The sequence below is a fragment of the Emydura macquarii genome, unplaced genomic scaffold (genome assembly GCF_026122565.2).
Source record: "Emydura macquarii macquarii isolate MOO-44397 ecotype Brisbane River unplaced genomic scaffold, CSIRO-AGI_Emac_v2 contig_705, whole genome shotgun sequence".
Lineage (NCBI taxonomy): Eukaryota > Metazoa > Chordata > Testudines > Chelidae > Emydura > Emydura macquarii.
In genome coordinates, this window is record NW_027130842.1 from 13,257,828 (window position 1) to 13,280,523 (window position 22,696).

At 37.1% G+C, this 22,696-nt stretch overlaps 1 protein-coding gene across 5 annotated transcripts in view; it reads right to left on the reverse strand.

Moving 5' to 3' along the window:
- Positions 1 to 2,340: 2,340 nt before the first annotated feature.
- RGS17 (regulator of G protein signaling 17) overlaps positions 2,341 to 22,696 on the reverse strand; it is a 75,660-nt gene continuing 55,304 nt past the window's right edge. For 2 of the 5 annotated variants that reach the window (XM_067542432.1, XM_067542433.1), the window contains exons 3-5: positions 8,864 to 8,953; positions 6,668 to 6,902; positions 2,341 to 3,460 (exon numbers count right to left, since the gene is read on the reverse strand). In XM_067542432.1, coding sequence (XP_067398533.1) covers positions 3,272 to 3,460; positions 6,668 to 6,902; positions 8,864 to 8,953 — 514 coding nt within the window. In that variant the 3' untranslated portion in view covers positions 2,341 to 3,271. Of the gene's footprint in view, positions 3,461 to 6,667; positions 6,903 to 8,863; positions 8,983 to 10,406; positions 10,492 to 22,696 lie in introns of those variants that run through there. The other 3 variants (XM_067542437.1, XM_067542434.1, XM_067542436.1) reach the window with 3 other exon arrangements.

Below are 22,696 nucleotides of genomic sequence, written 5' to 3' on the forward strand. Positions count from 1 at the left end.
TGTACATTGTATGCACAGTAAATCAGTTTTCAAGTTTAATAGCTTGGCTGTTTACATGTTTTTCAAAATACTGTACCAAAAGCAGTGAGATCATGTTATGATCTAATTTGTTGTCAATATCAATTTCAGAAATCAAAACAGTCTGAGATATCCAACAAGTTGACCTGGACTGTAGTTGACTATTCATATAATTTTGAAAAACCCAATCTGATTGTTGAAGTTTATATTAACAGTAATTATTTAATATTTACTCCCAGGAAGAAAGTTCCTATGTCATAAATTATGGTCTGTTTATAAATCACCGAAAATAGGGGATTTAGAACATAATCTCATTGCAATATTACACTGAAGACCTATGTAGTATTTGTTCAAATGATGTAACAGTTTCCAGATATAGATTTCTGGAATGCCTATGCTAAAAGTCAGCAAGGTATTTTAGGGCCCTTACGTTTAGCTTTAGCTTGAAGTGTCCTCAAAAGGATGAATTGTCTGTTTTGACAAGAACATCTACTTGTCTAACATATCTTATAAAGATAGCTTATAGCTCGCAGGTCACCATCAAGTGGTAACATCAGGAATATTCAAGTCTACATTTTTAAAGGCTTACACATGCAATATTGTCTTATTACACATTGTTTAATTATGTGCACCAAAATGCATTGTGCCTCAAACACTAGCAAATCTAAATCATGCCATATAAACATATACATATATGATGCTATATATGCATAGTACCATAGTAAATATAATTCTAACTAAATGGTACAATAGATATGTAGGACCAAATTTAATTCTAATTAAGAAAAGCATCTTAAATTCATTATGTTAACAGTATTTCACAGTAGAAGGAGGCAATTCTTCCTTGTTGAATTCCATCCCCCCTTCAGGAAAAAAGTTTTGTAAACATCGTAGCTATTACTCTATCAATATAATTGAATATTTTATTCATAATGGTAAATAACTAACCAACATGAATAAAGTATGTCATAACACAACAACACTTTCAGACAAAACAGGTATTTATTAAAAGAAATGTTTATAAATATTATGTCTTGCATTTTAAACTACATTTTCATAAACAACAATATTTAAAAGTGCTGAATATAGTAGGATAGTCAGCAACGCCACTGTAAACAGAATTTTGTTTTCTGCCTTGCAGAATGTGTTTAAAATCCCATTTTGTCATACACTACAACATTTAAAATATTTGCATAGGGAATAAAGAATAGCCCTTTTAATCATCTCCTGAATTCTATATACATTACAAAACCAAATGAGTTTAAGAAACAGTTTTTCAAATTGTTCATATTCATCCAGAAAAAGCACACAGGTTTCAAGTAAAAATGATAATTAAAAAAATTCCCCAAACCTGCTATTTGAAACATGTTCCATAAATAATAATAATAAGAGACAGAGAGAAAGAGAGAGGTAGTAAAACAAAGGAAAAAAATAACACCCAGAAAATAAACTAATCTCCAAATCCTGCAAGTTATTTCATGCAAGCAGATCCCTGTGCCAGCATGGGCCCCATTGACTTCAATAGGGCTCTATACAGAGGTTGGCCCATCAGAAGTAATTTACAGAGTGGGGGGAAGGGCTCAACATGTCAGGGCCTGCTCAGATTCTGCTCCATTACACAATTGTATAATCTGTCAACTCCAAAATTAATGGAGTTACTCCATATTTATATGGGTGCAAGGGAGAAGACTCTAGCCTCTCTCTAAGCCTTAGTATAAGGCCAGTGTTCCCAGTAAAATGAGGACATTTTAAACTTCTATTCAAAGCCATTCAATTATTTATCTTTCAAGATTGCAGGGGATGCTAACACTCAGAATATAGTTTTGTGTACTGTTAGTATGAAGATGTGTTTTGTAAATTACAAGTTATGGTATCTTTAAACATCAAAGTGCATATCGAAATAGGACAATTTTTTTTTTTTTTTTTTTTAGCAAAAAGAGGCCAAGCAGACACCTGTAAAAAATAGCATGGCGGCAAAGTGATTTGAGCACTGTGCTGCCTTCTTAGTTCTGATTGTACTGGGCCATTTATATTCAGAATTCTTTACCCAAGAAAGACACCTGTTAACGTCAACAGTTTTGCCTGGGTAAGGAGTGGAAGATCACAAGCCTTGAACATTAATCTCCACAACCCCTTGTTTTCAAGGAGTTTTTCAAAATCAGTGAGGCCAGAAGCTGATATGAGTCTTCCTTAACCCCTGTCCCTCTTTGCAAAATACTACTTTGTTTAAAAACATCTTTTCACTGGATTTCTCTTAAAAAAAAATCTTACAGGACAGATGCAATTCATCAAATGTTCTAAAATGCTCTAAAATGCTACATGTAGGCAATCTTTTATTAAACTTCTTTATTCAAAAACTAAATTATAAACTTTTTTTTGGCTGAAGTACATAACATTAGACAACAGTGTTAGAACTGGATCACCAGTCTTTAATAAATCAATTACAGTATCTGACATCTGAAGTGTACATTGAAAATCTTTGTTCTTATAACAATTAAACAATATCAGCGCATAAATTGTGTCACCCAGACATGGATCCCTTTAAGTGGTTTGTGCTTTTTTTTTTTTTTTGACATTGCAAACACTAATGAAAATGCCACAGTTTTGGCAGTGAACAACCAGAGGAATCCCCACTTTGATTTATCTTAAATAAACAGTGATAAATAGCTCTTTTTTCCTATGCAGAAATATTGGCTTCAAAAAGTCAGTGTATTGTACTCAGTAGAGCATGTTGAATAATGCTACACCTGAAAAATTGGCTTTTTTCTGTTAGTGATGCTAAAAAATGCAAGCCCCTTTCAGGTTTGCTGCAACTATTTCTATGTACCATAAGACTGTATTGCACAAAAAAGTTCTTAAATACAGATATAATTTATGTTATTGAATTAAATATTGCAACAACTAAGTGGTATGTGAAGCAGTTTTATCTTGCACATGCAGTGTGAGGATACACAAGGAGACTGTTCATAAAACTACAAATACATCATTGCAATCTTGACTCAGTTAAGTGAAAGGAGTATGAAACAAATGTATTTTGGCAAATCCATTGTTCCCCTCCCCCGCAAACTCAAGCAAGGAGGACCTTGGTAAAAATGTAGACAGAGACCATAATATGTATTTGTTTTCTTCACAGTAGCCTGAGTAGTGCTAAACTGTAGTTCTCCAGGAACTCAGCTCCAGATGTTATTAAACTACTTTTATTCCCTCCCACGCATCCCCAAAAAACCCAAATTATTTCATCCCAAAATTAGAACTAAGTTTCAGAAGTAGAGCCTACAGTACTTTCGATGAGAGACTTGTACATCTGAGAGTTCAAAAACCTTGGAAAAGAGTCTCTGTGCATTAAGGTATATATCTGAAGTTGGGCATCTTCGTACATGTGAGGACTGGGATCCAACAAGTTTCTGTTGATCACTTCTCGCACCCGAGAATCAAGACTAACCTGAAGAGAATAGGAAGAGATGTCTGTTAAACAACAGACTTGGAAAGGGCTGTATAAATATCTATATTTAATAGATCTTCCAAACAAACAACAACAACAAAAAATCCACAGAGCACCACGAGCTGTTTTATTTTGTCAGTTATATTTTAGGTGTACTCAGCTTCTTCAAAAGTCAACTTCATAAAAGCATGGGCAAACTACAATCTGAGCCTACCTAACACATTTTGGTTTGCCTTAGTCTTTGAGTTCACATTAGCTATTATGAGAAAAAGATGCCATTATATCACAGAAAAAAATACAGGGCAGTTAAAGCTATACATTAACATGGATCTGTCCATAAACATTTCATTTTACATTGATCATTTTATTTCGTTTGTTCTTCCAAACATAAACATATTCCTCCTGGGGGATACTGAATAACTCATTAATTGGCTGAAATGCTCTTTCCTAGTTGTTTTTGTTCAGTCTTCTGAAATTTTCTACTTATTTTCCCACCATTTTACTGTACCACAGTTATTGGGGTTTTTTGTTTTTGATACTATACTTACTAATCACAAATTGCCAAAAGGGTTTCTTTTGTTGTTGTGCTAATGTTGCTATTAGTCTTACATATCTAATTTTTTTCTTTCCTTCAAGGCCTTTTAGATTCTGGTAATTTAATTTTTTAGGCAATTTTATATTCATAATTAACTTGGTAGCATTTTTGCAATTTTCCACTTGAATTTCTCACCTTATACTGAAATGAACTCTGACAGCTAGGAAGGACAGTGGCACATTTTCCCCAATGTTCTATTAAAGCACAAGATTCATATCAGATTAAAGTAAAGTGTGGCTGCAATAGGGAAAACTAAGTGGGCCCAGTTAGAAAGTATTAGTTATGGGGAAAAAAAGATAGAACTTTGATATGGAAGAGCCAAGAACAACTGATGGCTTTGATCCTTTTATTTGAGCCACACAATGAACTTCAATGGACCTATGCTATTTAGATCACCTGAGGCTCTATATATCTGCACTTTACCAATATTAAAAATTATATTGTGCAAATATATATAATTCATATGAACACAAAAGTAGCAGAGACACCTGAAATTAGAGGAATATTAAAGGTGCATGGTCAAGCATAAGAAAAAAAATCAGAAATGTATATTGCGTATGCATTGCAGTAAATTCTTTAGATATATAACCAAATATCACATAGGAATAGTTAAGACAGCATACAAGTTTTCTCTATAGCCTTATGTGATACATGAATCACCTTGTATTTTTTCCATTCTGGGGTGCTTGCATTTATCACTTGTTATATTGCACTTGTCATAATAGTCTAATACATCTTTATTGGCTTAGTCTTTGTATAAAGTAAGTCCTCTTCTCCAAGATGCATTCTATATTCTAACAGTTTGTCAGTCACAAGGCACTATTATGATGTCACTATTATGATGTCAACTGCAAATATCAGATTCCTATCAGTTTTTCCTATTACTTTGTTATATTTACTCTGTAGAATGTTTTATGTCTATTTACTACATACTTTACATATAAATGGCTGTTATGAACTCTGTGCTATCATGAACACAGCACTAGGTGATGTAACATGCATAGCTAAAGCTGTAGACAGGATAGTGTATTGAATTATAGAACTGAAGAAGCAGCTGCAGAGGGCAGTATTGCAGCCTTGGAACTTTGTTGGGGCATATTTCAACTCCTGACCAACTGTACTTCTCTATCTTAGAGCTGAAATTCTCAACTTTAAATGATTTTCCCTGAGGTGATTTGCCTTTGAGTGCATGAAGTTAAGGCTGTTAGGCTCTCAATTTATCCAGCTAGCAGATTAATTCTCTTTGTTAGAGAAAGTGGCATCAAGTAGTCCTTATTGAAGATATTTGCCTGTTCTGGTGAAAATTGGTTGAGTTTATGGAAATTTAAGAAAGAGTCACCTTTCACACCTGTAGTCTATTTTGACTAGAGTTTCCTCAGTGACCCTGTAAAGTGTGCAAGCAAAGATCGCTGCAGTTTATATGGATAACCGAGTGCTGGTCAACACAGTTTTTGCACTAAAGCGGTTTGTAAACAGCTATAGTTATAGCAATACAATAATTGTTTAGAGAAACCCATAGCAGCATATAGAAAAGGGAGCATATGGGACAAATGTTCCCAGCCCACATGCCTCTTTCTGAGTGGTTTCAGGAGGTCTCCTGCTTGCCTCATGATATACGGTAGGGCCAGGAGATGATTTGGGCTAGCCATTGAAACTGAAGGGGATCTGCATGGAAAGCTTTATGAGCATGAAGTTTGTGACCACTTTTGAAGTATTAAGCATGATAGGACTGCCATAACATTCTAGTTTTAACAGCTGGAGAGAGCTGTAGGCTACACGATGGCTTAGAAAGCCAGTTGAGTATTAATAAAGTGAAAGAGAAAAACGTTACTAGCTTACTATTCTGACAGTTGTATCACTCAGAAGCAACATAATATACTACAAGCCAAAAGAAAGGCAACATAATGCTTTAGTAAAGTGCCATAAGAATGACATTGGAAGTTATTACCTCCAGAGACCATCCCCGAGGATAAATGTATAGAGCCAAGTCCTCAGCTGGGATAAATCAACATAGCTCCATTGGCTTAGAGCTACAATGGTTTACAAAAGCTGAGGATCTCATCCAACATGTAGGGAATGTAAAAGAATCTAAATGTACTTGACATCATCCAAGCATTTCTCTAAAATATTTAAAACAAACAAAACAACCCCAATAACGATGACAGGGCATCATATGGTGTAGCACACTCACTTCACACACAACTTTTTAAGTACCACAGATTATTCATGAATATGTCCTATAGCTCCATTTCCTATTAAGCACCAGGCATGGGATGTCACAGTTGTCAACCGGCACCATCTCCTACCCAGGTCTTCTTCCTTGGCTTACTCCCTATCTCTAAAAGAAACTTTCCACTACAAAGGCAGAGAACAACATACCACTGTTGGCATTGTGATCACTGAGCCTTGCTTCATTACCCAGAGATTTGAGGAGAAGGAGCGAATGATGCCAAATTACTTACCTCCCTCCTCTCAGCCCTCGGCCCCCTTTTATTGGCTGGAAAGCCTCAGTGTAAAAATCTCTGATCTAGCATGTCTGACCCCATCATGTGAACCTGTAGGACTGCCATCCTTGATTACAGCAAATGGAAGTTTAGTATTTCCAATTTTACCTCTTTTGGTGAAAGTATAGAAATATAATCTTCATATATAAGCCTCGCCTTTTCTTCAATAACTTTCTTGTTCTGTTCCTTCTTTAGGTCTTCACACGCAAGCCAGAAAAGCAGGTTCTCTTCACTGTACTCCGTTCGAAGAAACTCTCTGAAAAGGTTCCTACCAGCTGGTGTTTTCATCATCTTGTCAAAATTCTGAGCCCAAGACATAATTTCATCTGCAGTAGGGTTTTGGCTGTAAAAGCAAAGTATCATTAGAATATGCATCTGTTTTTGTAACAGTGTTTACATACATTGGGCCAAATTCTCCTCAGTTACACTGTAGTCAAGAATTAATGAAAGCAATGGGCTTCATTCTTAACTATAGAGTTTTGCTCAGTGTTCAATTTTGGTGTTCATAATCCCAATATCAACTAAATTTGTTTTATTTTAAGAGGCAGGGTACCCTTGTTATTCTATATATTTTCTGCTATGATTATTTGTTACCCATAAAACTCAAGAATAAAGTGACATACTGCAAAGACATAGCAGAATTTAATTACTGCCTCTGCACTTAACGGAGATTGGATTCTGAATGGTTGATAATGGATTCTCTTTCAAGTCAGGTTTAGATGACATCCGATGTCCCTGCTTGCTTCTGAAGATGCTAGGCCAATCAGGCGCTGCTGCATTTTTTGGTTCAGCAAGGCTGAGTAGAACAAAAAGGCCCTTGGCAGTCAAGGGCATACTAATGAGGCCCAACAAAATACTAATTGAGAGATCTTTTAAATTAGCATATGTCTCTGTTTTGTACCTAAGAGTTGCTAAGCCTCCCTTTGTTTGGTGCTACTGACCTGAATGATGATCTATTACCACATGATTTGATGGATAACACCAGATGCTACTGGCAAAATTGGATACAGAAGAAGGGAAGAAAAACAAAAACTAAACAAAAATTCCCAGTTTTAGAAGAAAGCTATTCCCATTTGTTACACTTTAAGCACTGGATAAGTGATCAGAACACTACATTGTTTAATATGTAAATGATAACTGGAGGGTTAAGTAGTTCAAGTTATTTAACTACTATTAAATATAGTTAAATTTAATATTGGGTGCTCATCCTGTCCTTCCTGCAAGATATTATCCTTCAGCAGAAGCTTCTGAAAGTTCCAGTGTTTAAGAGCTTTTGCGTATACATGTCACACAATAAGCAGTGTTCGACCACGTCTGGTGCTCAAATCCATTTAATCAACCTTTATTTTACAAGCAATACAGGATACCAAGTTATTTCATGTTTACACTTCCAGAAAGCTATCCTGAGCAAAATGGGTGTAACTTTTTAGTCAAGCAACTCAGAGGCCTGGATTCTCTTCTTACAATGGTGAAAATAAGAAGCAATCCACTGAAGCTAAAGGAGTTTGTGACATGGATACATGCAGTGTCCACAAGACAGCACTTCCCGGAAATTCAGAAACAGGTGGAAGTAGGATAGAGAGTCTGGAATTTATTCAGAGTTTAGGGATTCTTTGAGTAGGGCATTGAATCTAGTTTCATCCATTAAGTTGCTTTTTTGTAACTATTAACTCATTTCTCTAAAACCAGAGCCTCCCTTCTTCATGAATATTACTGTTGGTGAAGATATTTCAGAAAGATGGCACTATGCCACAAAGTTAAATTAATTTAAGAAGAGAATAATAAGCAGAAACTCAAGTTCAATAAATTAAGGCTGAAATCCTCTCCCTAGCATCCATTCCAAATAACTCAGCTGGATGCTAGGGAATTTTGCAGAGAGAAGGAGAAAAAATTCTCCCTCCAAGGTCTTAGAATAGCAACAATTGCACTCAAAGCTGGTGCAGCAATGTATGACCCTTGAACCTGTGTATATGGAATAAGGGCCAGAAGATGTGTAATGACAGATCCTCCAGTCCCATCTTCTCTCCTTCCCACGTTTGGGCAACAATAATATTTCACAACTGTATGTAAACAATTATTTATGTAGGTAAGATAGCACTTGGAATGTCTTTCCTCGCATTTTATCATCATGACAGATTTTACTGCCTTTTATTCAAAGATTTATGAAGGGAACATCAGATGACTTCCGAGAAGTCTAAAATCAAGTGAGGTTTTGATACGAGATACAGACAAGTTAGAAATACATACATTTGATTTACTGGATAGATATTGTGAGCACTGGAAGATTTAAAGTGATAAACTTACCATTCCTCTATGACCTGGATACTCTCCATTTTGGTTGTATGTGTTGATCTTCCTGCACTGTCCCCTCTATCTTCATTCCTAACAGTGAGGCTGCAATGTAGTACAACACTTTATTTTGTCTAGAGAAAGTTAATTTAAAATAATTACTATAGCAATGCTCCAATTTAGGGGGTATGTATATATTTAGTGCTATGTTTTCCAAAGCGGTTTCACTCCAGTCTCTAAATTTGAACTTAGTTTTGGGAGTGTTTTTAGGTCACAAATTTTTGCATGCCCCAGAATTCAGATCAGGATGTGCAGATGCTATTTGCATGTGCAACTTACTACAGGCTCACAGTTATGCACCCAAAGACTGGCATACACTTCGAGGTCACTTTTGGAAAGATTGCCCTAAATGGGGTCAGAATAATACTGGTAACAAGTAAGAGGAAAGGAAGGAAAAAAAGAGAGAGAGACTTTATTGGGCACTTACAAAAATGCCCCAGCAGTGTTGGGGATTCATTCATTCTTTGAGGAACAATCAGACTATGATGTGTGGTTTCGATTAAGAGATTTATCATTTTGCGGTTCCTTAGGATTCCTTCCCTCTTTAACCAAATTTGTGAGGGCGCCTGGACTCATTACTGTGAAAACTGACTTCTATTTTTAATGTACTGCCAGCTTGGCACATCTTGTACTAAATGGCATTACACTTCATTAAGTGGTAAGCCATTTTGTCCATATGCCAAGTACTATTAGTTTTTCATACCAATAAAACTTTTTTTCCCCAGTAGAAAGATTTCTATTAGCTTTTTGTAACTAGGAACTGATAGAAGACTTTCCTTTTCTAAAAAAAAAACAAAAAAACCACCATTATTTTATCTTCAAATCTAGATGAAAATGTAAAAATAAATTCTGCAAATATTTGTTTATGTTTTGAATCACATTTGCTTCATGTGTGCTTGCATATCCTTTGTTTGTTTTCTCTGAACATTCTAGCAAGTGAAATTACTAGCAAGAACATTTATAAAAACACCATTAATTGAATTCTGGAAGATGCTTACAGGAAGCAAATTTTGAATGACATCAATATTTGCATGGGAAATCTGATTGTAAGAGTTAGGCTTCGGAACGGGAACATACCACGTGAACAGTCTTTCCAATGGGGAGGGGAAAAAACAACCAATATAACTCCGATTTTGAATATTAAATATCCAGAATGCCCCTGATCATCTTAAGCAGCTGCAAGTATTAAAAGATCTTTACATAAAAAAGTTTCTCCCTCTTCCACTGAGTTGAGTGCCTTCCACTCACATTTAAAGAGAAATCCATCTCTGAGTTACACTAAATGTAAATAAGGTTTCCCTCCACCCCCTCTCCACTCAGGAGCGTGATCAACACTTATATCATCAGTTTGGCAGAGTTTATAGGTGAATTCAAGGGCTCTTTTAAAAATCCAAAATTTAAAAGCCCAATTATTGCAGATTACATATTAAGACTTAAACATTACAAAGATATACACTTTCAAACAAAGCTGCTTGAAATCAGTTGCTTCTTCACTTACCTGCCAAGACCTGAGTTCAGGCCCTTGGTTCTGCTTCCCCTGTTACAGCGTAGGAATGCAGCTCCTGTGCTGCTTAAGGTGTTAGGATGTCATCAACTGCTGCAGGAGAAACAACACATCCTGAACTCTGGGGTTGGCAGGTAAAAAGCCTTTTCAATCTCCTTTCGACCCATTTCCTGCCAATCTATAGAGGGAGCACCCACCAAAGCCAATGGGAGTTCCATGTATAGAACAAGAACAGAATATGGACCATTCACTTTTTACATCTTGTAATCTTTAAGTCCACATGTGTAATTGCTTAGGGTCAGTTTGTACCTGGTTAGAGCATGAAGATTTTTTTTTTTTGGGGGGGGGGGGGAAGAGGGGGAGAAGGACATTATGAGAAGCCTCCTTCCTTCCGTCGTGACCCCTACACTCCCCTAGACACAGAGACGTCGGTGCCCCTGGGGTCACAAGTCACTTCATGGAGGAGGTACAGAAAGGAGACTGGCATCTCTCAGCCAACTATACAGGTTGGCATAGGGTCTGAGCACAAAAGGATAGTACAACAAATGTGCTCGCAATGAGGCACAATCCCTCCCAAAGCTCCCTCAGGGACAATACAACTTTGCATCACTGAGACACAGTCCTGCTTGCCAGGTACCGCTAGCCCTTATTAATTTACAATTGCAAACATTCTTTTAAAAAGTAGTCAAAGTGTTATGATTCACCTTTAGAAGGCCAAATCCTGCTCATTTTATTCATGCAATTTTAATGGGAGCACTTGCATGATGGGTAAGACAAGGAAGATTCGACCCCAAAAGAATGAAATGACCAGTCTTTTTTCTTCTGCGGTGTGAACAGCGGTCAAACTGCACTGAACTCAGCAGCCTGTTTCAGGGATGAGCCATTCCAAACCACCCTCACCCCAGGTTTTAAATGGGGCTCGGTTACTCAACCAAGAGGTGTAAGACTGTAGTGTTAGTTTAAGTAGATATTTGGGTCAAATGCTGCTTGCTTTGCTCATGCAAAACTTTTGTTGAAGTATGAGAATCAGGACTGGCTGCTGAAGTTGGAAAAAAATGAATGGGGTAGTGAGTTAGAAAAAGAAATAGGAAACTAGACACCAAAGCTGTGATAACTTTATCTCCCTTTATTTATCAAAGCAGTTACTAGGACAGGAGCTCTATATTTTGCTTTGTTAAGAGCTTTGGCTTCTGGTATACATCTAGGTAGAAGGTTAAAGAAAGACCCAAAATATTTTGTCATCATGGATTCTGTAGTTTGGTGCTAGCCTGATGGCATCAAGTACACAAACTGGCACTAATTCTGTCACCTCATTGTTAATAAATGAAGTTCAGTGACAGAATTAGTCAGCTATGGAAAGCTCAGAAAACTCTGAAGGGTTGATATGGTCAGTTGGAACAATATCTCAAATTGTTACTTGAGTGAGAAATGGGTTAAGTTCACAATAGTTGTTGAATGACATTTTGCATGTATTTCTGGCTATTTTGGTTTGAATGATTTCAATACAGTCCATCTTGATTTTCTGAATGTGACAGAAGGCTAATATTCCATCAGACATATGACATGTTCTCGTTGTGAAGGCAACTTTCATGTGAACAAATGAGTTAATTTCACTCAGAGTGGCTCTTTGTTTTTTGCTCCAGAAACTGGTTCACTTTCATTTAAAAAAATAATAGATTTGCATTAAGTTTGTGAGCTCTACCATTTCCCCACAAAAACGGGCCTATTTTCAGGTGTGTAATGAAATATAAAGAACTTTGAATGCCAACCAGTTTTACATTTTGAGATGAACATTTTGAATACATCTAATTTTAGTGAATCCTAGTGGTTTTGCACATAGGGCCAGATTTTCAGATTTGGGTATTACGGCTGTACCTACAGAAATATCAGTAACTATGAGCCCAATACCAGTTTTCTATCTTTCATATCACCTTTCATTAATAATATTGCATTGATATCTGCTATGTTGCAACTTTCATGATAATGTAAAAATAAATAAATACAATCAAAACATTAGTTCCTCTCTTTTTGTGGAAATCCAGTAGTCCACAATGGCAAAGTGTTTGATTTCATATATCTGGTTTAAGGTGACCTGGAAACCACAAGTTAATATAGATGCAGTCTGCATTGGAAACAAGTTGCAAGCGAGTTGTGTTATGGAAAACTAAACAGGCTGGAAGTAACAGGATAAAATTCAATTTTACCAAGCAACTGATGTGAGCTTTTAAAAGAGTGTCCTTTGGATGATGTCAGGCAAAAGTGAAACAATAGTAAACTCATCGACATGTCAGTAGATAGTGTCATTATAGTATACTGTATTTATTCAAATACATCCAGCTAATTTCCCTGAAAAAAAATAATGTAGTTTAGAGAGACAGGTTCTATACGCTAAAGTTGCATCAGAAATAATAATGCCTTGAAGTGGATAGGTCTGGAGTGCATGGGGGCATAGTGAGGAATGAAAAGTGCAGCCACTTAATGGATTTTAGTTCCAGTTCATTGCGAGGTTGTGCTGTATGCCTATTTTTGTTCTTGTTTTATTGTTCTGAAGAAAATATTAAAACCATTACAATAGAGCCAAATGTGGTGACCCTGTTCTGGCTTTCAATACAGCAAGAGCTTTCTGCAATAGCGACAGCCATCTTACCAAATAATATTATCAAAAGAGTAATCTATGTTTTCATTTGGATCTTTGCAATCATAATACCTAAACATCTGACTAATCAGACACTGCAGGACATCATTTAAAATAAATGTATAAATTCAAATGCAAGCAGATACCAGGTTAAACTTGCCCAGAATTCCTTGTCAATGATTTTGGATCAGCTGCTGGGGATCCTGGTGTTTCAGATGTACAACGTTTAATTCTTTAGATACTACTGTCTCATAGTATCTATGTTCAGCAATTAAATATTGGTCCTGTCAAGTAATTATTTTACTAGGTCAATATTGTAAGCCACTAATTTTTGTACCTTACAGTGTGCTGAGTAGAGATATCAAAAGAGCCTAAGTAATTTAGGAGCATAAATCCCACTGAAAGTCTCTAAAACTCTTGATAATTCCACCCAGCGCTTTCAGCCACTCAAAAAGTTCCATAGTATCCTTATAGTGACACTTTTGGCTTCTGCTATTCTGAAACAATGAAAGCAATTTGCATTCATTTATTCTTTGGGAATCCAATACTCCTGTGAACTTCAGCTGTTGCACCAGGAGTCAGATTCTAATCTCAGTTACATTGGTCTAACTACAGTGAGGTCAATGATGTTACTCCAGGTTTACACAGGTATAACTAAGAGTATTGTTGCTATGTTATTGTAACCAGGTGATTAGGCTGATGTCCTACCAATGCATGGCTATTATCAATTAATATTTATACAAGTATGATCTTGGTTATCATCTCCAAACTCTTGTCCGGGTACTTTTTTAAACCACTACATACCCATCAATGCAAATTTTATACCTCTATCAATATAAAATAAGAAAGTTAGTAAAACCCTTTCTCTGGTGTCATTCAGTATGCTGCAGGGTATATGGAAAGTAGAAGTCAAACTAAGAGAGCATGGTCTAGTAGGTAAGGCACTGGATTGTCAGGAAGTTTGTATTTTATTCCCAGATCTGCAACTTTGAACAAAATCCTATCACCTCTCTGCATCTGTTTCCCATCATATCCTTTGTCTCGTATGTTGAGATTGTAGGCTTTTCAGGGCAGTGACTACTATAATTACTACACATTAGCATAGGTAGCATAATGGGGCCCTGATCTTGGTTGGCCCTCTAGGCACTGCTGTGATACAAACAAGAAATCTATCCTTACTACGGCCTAAGAATCAGATGAAGTCAATGGAACTCGCCTGCATCCAAGGATAGAATCTGGCCCGAAAGCTGGAAATCAGCATTGTATGCAATTAGTATCAAGAACATTGTATATTTTCGGCTGCATTTACTGGGGGCAGACAGACAGACATATTCTGATATGTTTCTCTATAACCTGTGTGTCCTCAGGAAGTGTCTGTTTCACTGGGGCTATAATACATAGTTTACACAGACACTTCCTGCTGCTGGGAAGTCTAATTATCACAGAATTAAGAGACTGGGGAAAAAGAGAGTTAGGTCATAGGTGCATATATTTTAAAAACAGACAGGATCACTGTGATCGTCTAGTCTGACCACCTGTATAACACAGACCTTGAATTAAAGTCCAATAGCTGTGGTTGAACAAGGGCGTATCTGTGAGAAAAAACATCCAATTTTAATTTTAAAAAGTACAGCGATAGAGAATGCACCACAACCCTTGCTATGTTGATCCAGTGGTTAGCTACACTCACTGTTAAAAAAAATTGCACCTTATTTCTAGTCTGATTTTGTCTAGTCTCAGCTTCTAACCATTGGATCTTCTTATACCGTTGTCCTCCATTTAGTTGGCAGGGACACTAAGAACTATGCCCTGTAGCAAGCAGTAGCTATTGAATGGTCTTCCCCAAATCGAGACAAAACTGAATACGTCTCACAAGTGACTAGATTTTGGAGCCATTGGAGTTAGAGATTAATGTAGTCCCATGATGTTGCAATGCATATGAGCAGAAGACTATTGGCATTTTTTTTTTAATAAAGTAGAAAAGAGAATGAATAAATTATCTAGCACCTTACTTGGAAGTCTGCTGGAAATTTAGAGTCATAGGCCAGTGAAAACTGGGTAAGACAATGTTTATTTAGGAGCAAAGAAGCATGACAATGTTTCTTTATTATATGAAAAGATAACAGAAATTACCAGTAAGATCTATTGACAAAGTTGCATAACTATTAATGTTACAGCCAAACAACCTCCAAGCGATCAGTTATATAGAACCTAGTCAATAAGACACTCTCCTACCTCCCTATTTAACTTTGCCAAACAAACTCATCTGCCTGAAATTTCACACACACAATCTTATACAGGGATAGATTTTTTTTTCTTTTGAAAGTATGAGGCCAGGAGGAGAATATCAGTATTAGGTTTAATTTCTCTAATATTTTTTTGATGTTTTTTGGCTTGTCTTAGTTCCAAAAGAACTTGATCTAGAAACTCCAAGTTTACTTGGTCTTAGCAAGAACTGACATCTGATGCTAGTTTTTTTGGGTGGCTTAGGTATAGTGTCAGGAATGTGCCTTTTGCATTCTGAAAATATGCCCCTTTTTGGGCAAATTGTGAGCCTCTGAAAATGTAAGTTCTGACACAGAATCGTAGAACTAGAAGGGACCTCAATAGGTCATCTAGTCCAGTCCCCTGGACTTATGGCAGGACCAAATATTATCTAGACCATCCGACAGATGTTTGTCTAACTTGTCTTAAAAATCTCCAATGATGGAGATTCCACAACCTCCCTAGACAATTTATTCCAGTGCTTAACTACCCTGAAGTTAGGAATTTTTTCCTAATGTCCAATCTGCACTGCCCTTGCTGCAATTTATGCCCATTACTTCTTTTCATATCCTCAGAGGTTAAGGAGAACAATTTTTCTCCCTCTTTGTAACAACCTTTTATGTCCCCTCTCTGTCTTTTCCAGACTAAACAAACCCAATTTTTTTTTCAATTTTCCCTCTGTGGCCTGCATTGTGAAGGAGGTCAGACTAGATGATCATATTGGTTCCTTCTGACCTTAGAGTCTATGAGTCTGTGATCCATTATGACCCCCAGATCCTTTTCTGCAGTATTCTTTCTTAGGGAGTCATTTCCCATGTTGTATGTGTGCAACTGATTGTTTCTTCCTAAGTGGAGTACTTTGTATTAGTCCTGAGTGAATTTCATTCTATTTGTTCAGAGCATTTCTCTAGTTTGTCCAGATCATTTTGAATTTTAATCCTATCCTCCAAAGCACTCGCACCCTCTCCCAGTTTAGTATTGTCCACAGACTTTATAAGTGTACTCTTTATACCATTATCTAAATCACCGATGAAGATATTGAACAGAACTGAACCCAGAACTGATCCTTGAGGGACTCCAGTTTATACACCCTTCCAACTGTGAACTGTGCTGTGAACCACTGATAACTACTCTTTGGGAATGGTTTTCCAACCAGTTGTGCACACACCTTATAGTAGCTCTATTTAGGTTGTATTTCCCTAGTTTGTTTATAAGAAGGTCATGCAACACAGTATCAAAAGCCTTACTAAAGTCAAGAAATACCACATCTACCACTTCCCCCATCCACAAGGCTTGTTACCTTGCCAAAGAAAGCTATAAGGTTGGTTTGACATGATTTGTTCTTGACAAATCCATGCTGACTGTTACTTATCACCTTATTAACTTCTAAGTGTTTGCAAATTGATTGCTTAATTATTTGCTCCATTATCTTTCTGGGTACTGAAATTAAGCTGACTGGTCTCTAATTCCCTGGGTTTTCCTTATTTCCCTTCTTATAGATTGACACTATATTTGCACTTTTCCAGTCCTCCGGAATCTCTCCCATCTTCCATGACTTTTCAAAGATAATCGCTAATGGTTCAACTATATCCTCAGTCAGCTCCTCGAGTATTCTAGGATGTATTTCATTAGGCCCTGGTGACTTGAAGACCTCTAACTTGTCTAAGATATTTTTAATTTAATTTAAATTATTCTTTCCCTATTTAAGCCTCATATCCTACCTTATTTGCATTGGCCTTCAGTATGTTAGATATCCAATCGCTACTAATGTTTTCAGTAAAAACTGAAACAAAAAAGTCATTTCACACTTCTGCCATTTCCACATTTTCTATTATTGCTTTTCCCCCTCATTGAATAATGGGCCTACCCTGTCCTTGGCAAAATGTTTTCTTGTTACCCTTTATGTCTCTAGCTAGTTTAATCTCATTTTGTGCCTTGGCCTTTCCTATTTTGTCCCTATATACTTGTGTTATTTATGTTCATTCTTTGTAATTTGACCTAGCTTCCACTTTTTGTAAGATTCTTTTTTGAGTTTCAGATCATTGATGATCTCCTGGTTAAGCCAGGGTGGTCTCTTGCCATACTTCCTACCTTTCCTACACACTGTCATAGTTTGCTCTTGTGCCCTTAATAATGTATCTTTGAAAAACTACCAACTCTCCTGAATTGTTTTTCCCCTTAGGCTTACTTCCCATGGGATCTTACCTGCCAACTATCTGAGTTTGCTAAAGTCTGCCTTCTTGAAATCCATTATCTTTATTGTGCTGTTTTCCCTCCTACCATTCCTCAGAATCATTAACTCTATCATTTCATGATCACTTTCACCTACGCTGCCTTCCACTTTCATATTCTCAACCAGCTCCTCCCTATTTCAAAATGAAATCTAGAACAGTCTTTGCCTTAGTAGCTTTCTCCATTTTCTGAAATAAAACTTTGTGTCCAATACATTCCAAGAACTTGTTGGACAATCTGTGCCCTGCCGTGTTATTTCCCTAAGACATGTCTGGGTAGTTGAAGTCTCCCGGCACCACCACGTCCTGTGCTTTGGATGATTTTGTTAGATTTAAAAAAAGCCTCATCCATCTCTTCTTCCTGGTTAGGTGGGCTGTACTAGACCCATACCACAACATTACGCTTGTTTTTTACCCCTTTATATGCTCAGTAAAGACTTGTTACGAGTTTAGCAGCTAAATTTTCAGGAGGGCCTAGCTGCACTGTGCATGTTCCAGCTCCCCATATATCCTACTTGCTGACACAGGAAGCATGGCCTGAGCAGGTCTTTCCCTGGAGTTGCGACTCTGTGGACTGCGCAAAAAAAAAAAAAAAAAAAAAAAAATCTGCTGGATTTTAATACAAGAATTCTGAAAACCAAACTAGGAAACTTTAATCACACACTAGGAAGACACCTGAACAAAGTATTTTTTTAAAAAAGTGTCATGTATGTCACTCCTAATCAGTTATTTTTGCTTGATTCGTCTCAAGGAGGTCTCTTTGCAGGTTACATTTAAGCTGTTTAGATTCTTCCTCCTGAACATGAAGTGACCTGTAAGTATAGCAACCCTCAATGCACACTGAAGGGCCAAACACTGATGTCTATGATCAATTTGGTCCATAGCTTGTATGTAATTTTGTATATTTTGTCTTCCACAATCACTAGTGCATTATTCAAAAAGGTTTGTTAGCCACTTGCTAGAAGACAGCAATTCAGCAAATGAAAGGTACACGTTCATGCATATCACCATGAACAGGCAAATCAGTCTTCAGCACACAGTTTAGAGTCTCCATAATTTCTAGTAAAGTTTTATAACCTTTAAAGGTCACCTCCTACTGAGCAAAACCTAGCTGGTATCTGGAGGCAGATTTCATTGTATTTGCATGCAATTAGTTTTGGCTCAAGTTTCATGAAAAAGCTCTGAAATAATTTGACTTACTCTTCTTTTCCCTTTGTGGTTAGTGAGATAGTGCAATTGGCTTGAAGGAGAATAGGATCATGCATTTTATTTCTACATATCAAACTGAAGTATGGTCTCTATTGGTTACCTCCTCATCCTAACAGAACCCACAGAAGCAAGGAGTTTCGTTGAATGGTCATCCTAAACCTGGGGGGAGGAGGAGTCTTATGGTCTTGCATTAGATTCTGCAAGTCTTTCAATAAACTAGCTACAATGGAATGAATAAAGGACAGAGTTTTTGCATTTATTGTGAATTTCCTTGATTTAGACAGTGTTTTGGTTTCAATATGAAGTGCTGTTGGTACAATATATTTACTATTGCTGTATACTCATTTACAATGTATATACTGCTATATAATGAGTTTAATAAGAGTGCAGGGAAGACTATATCGCTGTGTACACTCATATGCATTTTCCTAATTAGATAACAGAAATCTGTATTACAAGAAACTCTGGTTTTAAGTGGAGCTTGTCCTACTCTCAGTATCGCAAATCAGTTAACAGGTCAGGAGCTACTGCTGGTGCTTCTACCATGGAGACAAACACAGTAAACATTCTGCACCAAGCAGCAGTTAGCAGCCTTACTATTAGACTATATTTTACTGAAGGAACTTTGATCAATACTCTGAAATTCTGTCCCTTCCCACTTGAACTCTGAGTGCTCTGTGGAATCTCTCTGCTGCCAGGATAGCCGGCGATACGAAGAAGGGACTCTCCCCCCACCCTTCTAACATGGCACTTCTAACAGCTTGATTCATCTTGGTATCATGCTGCCAAGTATGAGCCTAGGTGCTGAGGTGGTACAGCATCCTAACAGTTCATTCTACTTACAAATATGCACTTATGTTCATGTTTTGAAATTGTTCTTCCACATGTGCTAGTGTATTACTTCTTCTTGGACTTCTGGCTAAGATCAAGTGTAATCATCAGTTTAGGATCCGAGTTTCACTACCTAGTAAAACTATCTCTAGCCTTAGGGTCAGATACTGAATGCCCTCATCTCTTATTAGGGGTAGAAGGCATGCAGCATTTACCAGGGTCATGCCTTCAGTCTCTCATCCCTGGTTTCTGTGCATCTGATAATAAGAGCTAAAGAACTGCCACGGGGATAAAACACATAGGCTAAGTTCTGCTGTTAGTTACACCAATGTAACTACAGAGCAATTTCAACCAAGTTAATTGAGTCACACCACCTGTAACTCTAGAGCAGTGGTTCTCAACCTATTTACTGTTGTGGGCTGCATATGCAGCTCTCTATGGGTTATGTGGGCCGCGTCCACACAGTTATATATACTACCTGCATGGCCCTGAGGATGTCACATGGGTCGCAGCTGTGTACTGATTGGGTCGCAAAGAGCCTGCAGGTTGAGAACCACTGCTGTAGAATGACCAGAACTTGGCCCATCTGTCTCTACAGTAGAAACAAACAATATTTTTGGATGAATAATACAAGTGTTCAGGATCACTAGTTTCTTGTATTATTCTGAACATTTTCCTTAAATAAAATTGAGACTACCAAGTGTGTTCCATCTACGTACATTGATCATCCTTAAGGTATTATTCACTAAACTGACTGGTGGTTTAGTTTCACAGTCTTTTCATAACATCTGCGTTCTTTAACATGACCTTCCCGGATTAATCTGGGGGCATTATTGCCTATAGCCAAACAAGGACCGAAGAAGATTTTTTTTAGATAGAGGTTCCTCCCCACTTAAAGAAATTAAAAATCACTTTCACATGTAAAAAGCTAGATTGAAATTAGGTAGAAAAACAGAAAATGTTAAATCTTATACTGGCAAGTAAGCAGAGATCTGTATAAAAATTAGAATTTGAATGAAAGACACAACCATCCATTATTGAGGGTAAAGCCCAACATAGGGTTAAAACTAAATTATGAAAGTTTTTATTTAATAGACATACACAGGCAGGTAGTCAGCCAACGGAAAGGGAACCAACGGTCACCATAAGGCTATGATCAGTTTGCCTGTCAGTGACCACCAGAGCTATGAATTGCTTAGACTCCTCTCAAGTCAAGCTACCCATGGCCATGGGTTTCATGGATTCCAGAGCCACATTTGGTCTAACTGAAGAGTTGGGACTGGGGACATGAATAATCCGTGGTCTTTAGAAGAAGTCAGAATGAAATCAATCCTAGCAATAGATTTACATATTCAAAACACATCTCAGCCTCCTCTTGCAAAGAGCTTGGGGCCTGAGCCAGCAGCCTTTGCTCATGTAAGTTTCCTACCGATTTTTTTTTAATTCAGACGAGGGTTTACAGGATATTCCACAGATTTTAAACGAAAGCTAAAAATGCCTGGATATTTCAAGGTCCCAAAAATCAGAAGCAGGTGAGGGGTTGTACAGTCAAAGACCCCGAAGGCCAGTTCTGGTGTTTTATATTAAACTTTGGCATTTCCCAACTTTCAGATCTATAAACACACAACCCTAATGCTGAATTAACATCTTTTTTTTTTTTTAGTAAGTTAAACAGTAAAATAAAATCTATATAAATGGTAATGCACGTTTAGGCTTCTCAAACAGCCAGAATACATGCACCTCCTCTTCCTGCCCCACCATACAATTTACTGTGTTGTAACATGGGCATATTTGATTCCTCCCCACCTTGCTGCTTGAAGTACATATTGTTTAGATACAGTATGCAAGAGACTGATGATGGGTGGTTGTGTACATGTGAAGGTGCTTTCACCTGAAAAGCTTACATTCTGCTTAAGATATGATACAATATTAAAAATAAATTACAATATAAAATCTGTAATCAGTATTCTAACTGGTACTTGGTTTGCTTGTTGCTGGTAAATGGTATTCTAATTAGTCGTTTGGAATTGGTACAATAAAATGTAAGTTAAAATATAAAAGATATTTTCCAAAATAAAAAGCAGTTTCAAAACAAAATGATCAATTTCATTTTTTTTTTTTTTCCAAAAACTAAAATTTTGTCAAAATAGAGACATGGTCAAACAACTAGAAAGCAATCTCAGAATTACTGGTTTTGAAGTCTCACGGTTTATTTCTAAAACCAGTCTCATGATTTTTGAAAGCTTGGAGTTGGCGGGTGGTACTATAATTAAGTGTTCTGAGCCAGAATCAAGGGATCTGAGCCACAAATTTGTGCACGCACGACTCCTGACTTTTTAATGGTAATACCTCTAGTATATATTCTTCATTGATCGAGTAGTAATCTAGATATGGGGTTTAAAGGGACCTAAGCCAGTGAGGGTAATGCAGTGTAGCTCAATCTTTTGAGCAACAGTGATATCAGAGGCAGCTGTTTGAATAGACCTTTTGAATTTGATAGCATGAAGCTATTAGTTCTGTGCTTGAGCCACAGTGTAATTGTTGTGGTCAGAGACATTACTGTGACCACTGTGAATCTCAAAGAAAAAAAAACCCCAGAGGGTTGGTGGTACTTAAAGTTGAAGATGGCTAGAATGTCTCAGTCTATTTTAAAAAGATCCACAGAACTAGTCAGTTGAGACATTGAGGTCTTTTCTGCCAACCTTGCTTACATTGTGATACTACTCAGCACAAGTAAGCAGCAGAAATGGACTCTTCAGTCATTTATTTAATGCTTCAGAATCTGATTGTGTTTGCTAAGGTGAAGTCTTGGACAAAAGATTATAAATCAATATGTTATTTGTAACAATGTGCTTCTATGAGGGCAGCCATCCTTACTTAAAGATGAATGCTAAGCCAAGACAAGTTAAATATGAACATGTTCAACAGGGCATGCCACTAAAATAATTTTAACAAACCTACAACATTCACCTCTATTCCTCTTACTGGATTTGTATATTAGAAGTTTAAAATGAATTCGATCTAAACTCCAATAGCAAATTCCATTCACAGGAAACACCTGTGCAGCAAGCTGCATTTTACAACAGTGGGCCAACCCATATGGTCTTTATGCC